The sequence below is a fragment of the Limulus polyphemus genome, unplaced genomic scaffold, assembly GCF_000517525.1.
Source record: "Limulus polyphemus unplaced genomic scaffold, Limulus_polyphemus-2.1.2 Scaffold1942, whole genome shotgun sequence".
NCBI classification, from domain to species: Eukaryota; Metazoa; Arthropoda; class Merostomata; order Xiphosura; family Limulidae; genus Limulus; species Limulus polyphemus.
The window spans coordinates 12,084-20,169 of NW_013667552.1; the positions used below are offsets into that span (position 1 = coordinate 12,084).

At 37.5% G+C, this 8,086-nt stretch overlaps 1 protein-coding gene across 1 annotated transcript in view; it reads left to right on the forward strand.

Moving 5' to 3' along the window:
* LOC106465433 (syntaxin-binding protein 5-like) overlaps nt 1–8,086 on the forward strand; it is a 146,765-nt gene that overhangs the window by 6,835 nt on the left and 131,844 nt on the right. Inside the window, exon 2 of the mRNA XM_022393333.1 lies at nt 4,498–4,595. Within this exon, the coding sequence (XP_022249041.1) occupies nt 4,498–4,595 (98 nt within the window). The remainder of the gene's footprint in view (nt 1–4,497; nt 4,596–8,086) is intronic.

Here is an 8,086-nt window from a genome sequence, read left to right on the forward strand (position 1 = left end):
ACGACACTAATTATAGTAGTATATAATAATATAGTAGTATATAGTGTATGTATATGTTTGTTTGTTATTAACTAATATATATATATATATATATATATATATATATATATAAACCTTTAAAATTTTTTTCATTTCACATCTGCCGCATGTAAAATTTAATGAGGCTTAGGAACCTATGGCAAGCAGCATAGTTCATAACTAGGAGTGATAATTGTTTGCTATACTTCTTTATTTACTGTTCTATGTTTTAAAACAAATAAGTGTTCAGAACTTATTTGTAAAAATAGTTCTGATACATAAAAGTATTTTTAATCTTAAAATCAAAATTATGTTGCATATTGGATAGTTGGCATGAGAAAAACATTACTTTAGAAATTGTAAAACTTAACAAAAAACCTGATATTTTGCATATGAAAGCCTTGTACTGTTTGCTGATAATATACAAAATGTTGTGAAGATACTCTTACTAATTTAAAAGTTATGGCAAGAAACCTATAACAAGCACAAAATTGTTATGAGCTTTGGCTCCATTTCTTACTTTTTTTATACTAGAAACCAATTTTTGTCCTTGATATGGAGCAAGCAGTTTACAAGGTTCTCACCTCACATTCACTCTCAGCTTAAGAGGTTCTATCTTTTTGGGGGATGTGGGCTTACTTGGAAGCTCTAACTCCTAAGGGTCAAGCTAATATACATGCAGTGGACACTCCAAGATCAGTGGAACTTCTACTCGGATCACCTGGACCACCTTTAAACTCTTCCTTCCCCAATAAGAGCCGACCTGGCTTGATGGTTAGACAGAGACCAGACCATGGGTGCTTACTTTGACTCTTTGGAGATTCTGGTATCTGATCGGTCAAAGAGTCTTCTCTCCATATCACCATTCATGAGCTTATGGCGGTTTGTCAAGTTCTGTCCCACTTCCTTTCTCTCCTGTGGGAAAGGTTGGTTATGGTATACTCTGACATCTCCACAGTTGTTAATTATATTAACAAGCAAGGGGGGTACCAGTTCCAGATCTCTGTGCTTTCAGATCCTGGATCTCCTTTTTTTGGCCCATATTGTGGCTTTTAGCTTGTGATGTTCCTGGCACCCTGAATTTGTTTGTAGATCAATTATCTCATCCCAATAAGATTCTCCCCATGGAGTAGTCCCTCAATCCAGGTCTTTTGGTGGTGTGTTCTCAGAGGGGGACACCTTATATATGCTTTTGTTACCCATCAGGACACTTCTTTATTTTGGTTTCCTATTCCACACCTACAAGCTCCGGGAATGTATGCATTCGGTTGTGATTGGAAGGATCTTCACCTCTATGCTTACCCTTCTTTTTGACTTCCCCCCAGAGTTCTATCCCTAATCTAAACCACTCCATGTTTATTCCTCCTGGTGGCTCTGTATTGGCCAGTGCAACCATGGTTCTCACTGTTCTAGCCTTTACTATGCAACATCATCTACCCTTACCCTTGGTCATGGACTCTACTCTGTCAACCTCAGTCCTACATCATTCATCAAGACCTCACCACCCATTGTCTTCATGCATGACTTTTGTTAGATCCCTTGTCTCAGCCCTGGGACTGACTCCATATATTGCATCTCTGCTTTCCCCATAATATGACCTACCTTCCACCTTTGGTCTTTTTGACATGGTTTCCATCCTTCCCACCATTCTGTTCCTAATTTTCCCAACTTCTTCACCTGGTTGTTTGACAATGGCTTATTCACTTTGACCATGTCAAAGCTTTGTTGAACACCTTCCCTTTGTCCAAGTTTCAAAGTTTTTGTCTTCTCGTGGGATTTCCCTCCTTTTCCACTCATTTCATATCTTACATCCTTGTTGTTCCTTTGATTTGTTTGATTGGGATTCCAATGTGGTTCTTTATGCTATTTCCCATCTTCCATTTGAACCTCTGTTGAAGTATTCTATATAACATCTGTCCTTCAAGACCTATTTTCTTCTCCTTCTTGCTTCCGGACATTGCAACCGAATAGTTATGCCATTAATGTTACCAGAATCCTCTACCTTTGCTCTTATGTCATCCTATATCCTGACTAGTCCATCCTCCCTAAGACCTATGCTGCCCTTGAAGGTGGTTTGGCTTTCACACCCATTTCCTTGTCTTCATCTCCCACCTTTACTCCAATTCTGATCCTAATTGCTGTTTACAGTTTTACGTAGCACATACTGCCTCCTTTTGGAGTTCATGTTTCTGATATTTTATTTCCTGGAGTCCTTCTGTTTCCAGTGATCTATCCCTTGTCATTTTAACTAGTTTGGTTCTCAACTCATTCGGCTAGCATATTCAGAGTTATCCGTTGAAGGTTGTCATCCCCATAATCTTTCTTCTCATCAAATTTGTCATATCAACATGTCTTTGGCTGCTTGCCTTCACCTTCCATTGGAGGAGATCATTCAGGCCAGAATGTGGACTACTCCCAATATCTTTTGTCACTTATTATCTGCACAATCTGGCTGTAACTTTCTCAAGTGGATATCAACTCCCTTGCAGGCAGTTCTACACATGTTGTGTTGTCTTTGACTGGGGTAAGTCTTTATCAGATCACTTAATTTATGTTTTCTTTTCAGAGACCCTCTTTATTTTACCACTGCTAATGTGATCCCACTCTGTTGCAGGTGTTGCCTGGTCAGATATGCTTTGGTTCAAACCCACAATATTTACTGGTAATGCTATAATGCATAATGCTCACTGTATAGATTTGATGTTCTGTAAGACTGCTGGTGTCCTGCCCAGTGGTATATACATTTGTTTCTCTATATCCATAACTTTCACTCAGTGGTGGACCATCACTCATGGACTTTAATAAGTAAACCAGAAGGGGATTTCTGTCCATCCATGCTGACCCCTCAATTGCATAAATCAGGGACAGTCGACTTTTCAAGATAGGGAATTGTGGACACCTATTGCATTGTCTCCAGTGTAACATTCCTCCAGATTCTCCACCACATTTACTCCCCCCTTTTCTCTGAGTTGAGCAAGGGTGTCCTTACTACATCCCACTCACTGGGGTAGTGGGCCATGGAAGCTTCCTCCTGAGTGCATTGTAGACTTTTAACTTACCATACATCCACACAATTATCGTCTCAGTGAGAAGAAAGCAAAGCCAGTTTCCCTCATTCCAGTTTCTCTGGATGCTTATTCCCATGTGGACAGTTGTTGGTTAGAACAGAACCAGCCTACGTTGGTTCCTCCTTGTAATACTGGGTTTGGGATAACATTACCTTGTTGTGTACAGTAGATGCCTGCTCCTTGTTAATTCCATTTGCAGGAGGTTCCTTTCCTGCTTTGTAATAGTGGCAACAGGACATACATACACCATTCTTATGGTTGAGCAAATGTTCCATATCCTCCTTATAATTCTGAATGCAGGATGTCTCTTCCCTGTATTTATGATTGGGTGAGTTCAGATTTCTGCTCTTAATACAGATATTGCCTTGTTCTTAATGGTTGAATTGAGGCAATGCCATGACTCCATAATACCAAGTTTGATTTCTCCTATGGTGGGTTTGGGTGTTTGTCCTGTTTTGGCTACAGGCTTACTTCCTTTTCATAATTCTGGCTTCTTGATGTATGACACCCTATTTACTTATGGTTGGAGTTAATATGTATATCTAACATGGTTCACATGCTCTAGCCGCAGTGTTTATGTTACTCTATTTTCCTTTTTATCTGAGTGATCCTCAACCTCCTAATCCTGAAAACAGTTTGTGGAACCTCGTCTGTCTGGTTGAGGTTGGGTACATATGTAGCTAGATCTAGTTCGTTATTATGGATTGCACCTCTTAGAATGAATTAAACTTGTGCATATCCTTTTTTCAGCCTGTATCAGGTTCATTTCTTTCTTCAGGAGTGAAGAGCACACCTGTCCAGAGGTAGTATGGTACCCCACATGTGTGTTTTGGTTTCATCTAGGAACACACCTGTTCACTCTGGGTGGTCACATTCTGCTTGATTTCATTGTTAGGCTTCTGCAATGTGGGATTCTAGCTTTATGTGAATGGAGGTAAGACTGTATTGGAAGTTAACATTTTCTTACATTGAAAATGTATTTTTGATAGGTATTTACCTCTTTTCACATGTTTCCCACCATTCTTCCCCAGTGCTGATGTTATTCATTTAGATCCTGCTAATTCTCTAAAGTGAGTATTGAGTGGGAAAAACAGAGGGAGCTAGCTGAACCAATGTAGGTGGTGTAGTACCACCGTTGGAGAGTAGTTACATGCTATGCACATATTCAATAGTGGTATGAAATTTGTGAGGTATATAGATTGAGGTAGCTTTGTGTGACTAGAGATAAGTACATATGAGAAATACATTTTCAGTGTTTCACCAGTCTGAAAGCCCATTCTTCAGTACAGATTTGAATTTTTGATCATTTAATAAAAACATTTTTGCTAACACTGGTTTTTTATAAATTACATTTCTCAAATCTCAATTTTGTTTTCTGTTTATCTCTCTCTCTCTTCTTTTTTTTTTTCAGACTGTTCGACATGGGTTTCCATTCCAACCAACTGCTGTGGCTTATGATCCAATTCAGAGGATATTAGCCATTGGAACAAGAACTGGATCGGTGAAAATGTATCCTTTTTGCAGTTTTTATGTTACTATTTTAGAATATTTTGATGTTTTTAAAGCCAAATAGTACTTGTAGCATAATATAATATTGTAGATTGTGTGAATAATATATTAATCTTGAGCTACACAGCTTTCAATCTTTTTCTTTCTTCTAAACAATAAAGGATAGATCTCTTGAGGCTTGATTAATTGTTTTAACTTTGTAACATATAATGTTTTATTAAACTGTTTACATTTCATATGAAGATTGCAAGTATGTAGTAATCTCTGATGTAAAAGTTCATATATATGTGGTGGAGAGAAATTCCTCTTGGTGGGGCTACTTGCATATAGAAGTCGGAAATCCATGATTTTGTAATGTTCAAACTTTGTTCTTTGTTAAGGGTTGACTGGATTAGATGCTAACATAATACTTTAGAATTGACAACATTTCAGCAAGTTGAATTACATTTAAATTTGGTAAAAGCTGTTCCTGAACATGCAATTTTGTGTGTTGAAAAAAAAATTTATTTGTTATTCATTTCAGTTTTTTCTATTCTTTTTTAAATATTTAATGAAATTCATTTTTTAATATAAATATTTACACTTCATAACTAAAATTTTGTCTATTTTGCTTTTCATGCATGAATACTAGAATTTTTTCTATCATAAATAAGATATTCTTAAACAACTGAAAGTTTGAACCTTGTTTTCAAGTAGAGTAAATATTTTTTCTCAAACAAGTTTATAGGTAGTATCTTTTTCTACAGTAGATTGCAAAGTAGGCTGTAACTCTGTTGCTGTGAGGTGGATCTTGCAGTCAAATTGCAAAGCCTTTAAATGCTTTTATAATATGAATTATAACTGTTTTTTACAGTTTGGTTTACTTATCAAGCACCTCAAAAGATTGTCCAGAACTTCAAAAGCAGATGTAGTCCACAGAAGTCTTCACTCAAGGTCTCATATTCAATGTGAAGAGTTTAATGAGGTTTCTAAAGGTATGTCTTTGTGATCTTCTTGTTTCCTTCCTCTTTTGGGTGATTTGCTCAGCAATTCTGTTTGGGGTCTGCATACTGCATTCTCTGTTCGTGGCTGAGGCTCATGCATTAGCATGTCATTATTGGGCATATACTTTTCATGTCACACAACAATTTGTTTGGGGGTTCTGACCCTGATACTGATACTCCTGTGCATTTTTTACAGGCGCACTTTCTTATTTTCACCTTTCTTTCACATCTCTCTTGTTTACCTTACTTCCTATAATTTTTGCTGCACATGCAGAGGCTGTTGCCTTCACTCCTCTTTCCTGTCCATCAGTTTCCCAATTATATTCCTGTACTTATACTATCTGTTTCTTGTGTCTGAATTTTTATGACTTGCTGCACACCTCCCTTCTATTCCAGACTGTTTATACACAAGCATCATTCTGTTTTCTGTGACTTTTCTCCTATTATCCTGCTTGGTTGGTTCAGAAAAATTTACCTGTAGCCTATTCCTCCTTGTCTCCTGACTCTTGTCACCTTTACGTGTCTCCTCACAGTGTCTTTGATTACTTCTTATCATTTTCCTTTGATACAAGATTGTACAGACCAGCATGTTGTTCGCTCCTCATATATTAGTGTCACATTATCTCCAGTTTTTGGCAAGTTTCCTTCTTGTGCAGACATCATCTACCTCCTGTGACCATCCTTCACTCATAGGTTCATGTATGAGTGGTTATGTGTCTATTGTTTATTTATTTTACTCTTTTAGGGACTTCCTCAAGTTTTTTTGGGGGGGATCTCACTCTGTGGCAAGTGGTGCCTGTCCAGATATGATAATTCTTAAATCTGCACTGTACGATGATTAACATTGTTAATTCTCACATCTAAAATGGAGTGTTCTGCAAGACCTCTTGTAGGTTTGTGGAGTATTGTTTTGTAAATATGTTGTAGGATTCCAGATGTTGTATAGTGTGGACTAGATTTATCTGCAACATTTCTATCTCTCAGTGAGAACCATCTTTCTTACCACCACTTGGATGCTGGTTGACAGGTGACAGGTGTTTCTTGGATACATACCAGTCAATATAAGTCCTCACATGTGGGCTGGACCCTCCTCCTACTACTGACTGGACGATACCTTCCCAATGACGCATGGTTTTGAACTGGAGTTAACCCACCATGTTGCAGTTCCACCTTCCTACTGTCATCCGAATGTTGGTTCTCAGAGGGTGCAGTTGTTGATTATGTATACATGATGGCTCGGGTTCTCAGAATGGAAGTACTTCTTCCCTTTTGGTTCCTGGGTGTGAGGTGAATGGTAGAGGACCCTCCTCTTGCTGTGGGCTGAGAGATACAATCTCGTTGCCACTGGTTTTGGACTGGAATTGACCTTCTGCTTACAGTCCAATGTACCCTAGCCACTGTAAACCAATGGCACTTTTTTATATTCCTCATTTTCTTCTCTTTTGCAACATCTTTATCTGAGGTGAAGAGTATACTTGGCTCAGATGTGGTCCAGTCTCCCATGTGCGTGTCTTTTCTCTACATTGAGATGACACACTTCTTGAATCCTCTTCAGATGCTTTATGGAGGAGACTCATCTCGGTAACTTTCACATCAGTCCCTTCATGGATCAGTTTTTAATCTAGCTATTTTGTGAGTATAAGTTATCATATCAGAAGTTAACATTTTCTACACTGAAAATATATTTTTGATAGATAATTAACTCCACTCGCACTTCCCACATGTTCTCCCCACTTACGTTGTGGTTTTTTTGTGCCTATTCTTGAAGTGTAACTTGGGTTCTACTGTACAGAGGGAGTCAGCTGCACTAGGATAGTGTGTCTCACTCCTATTGGTAGAGGGCTGTTGCATGCTACAACACAGCTGTACCATGTGGAAGTAAGTGGGAGTATAAAGGCTATTGGCAGGAAAACATTTGCACATTTAGAGGGCAGTATAAATCGAGGAAAGCTATTATGTGAAAGAGATAAGTATTTTTCAGAAATATATTTTCAATGTAGGAAAATTTTAACATTTAAACTTTATATTGAACCACTCCACTTTGTCAAACATGTAGTTATCAGTTGCCTTTAAACTGTGCCAGAAAAAAGGTACTGCTAAAATCAACTGTGAAAAAAAAGATCACAATAACTGAAATTTTCTATCTAACAAATTCTTTCTCAGGTACAAAACTCACCACTTTTGTTTGTATGTATGTATGTATGTATATTTATATGTACATGCATATTGAAGCTAAATAGAAAGTAACTTGCCAAAAATGTTTTTCATTATAAGTAAAGAGTTCAGAAGTTTACTCATACATCTAAGGTCGGATACGTACAATGAGAGAAAGGTATGTATCTTTGGGATTCCTTCTGGAAGAAGCCTTTATATTGGAGATAATGGAATATATATATATATATAAGCTAGAGAATAATGAATATACAAGAAAGTATAGGTAAGGGTAAGTTTGTGATACAACATTAACAGTGACTGTATCATCAGCTAGGATTTGATGCTATGTTACTT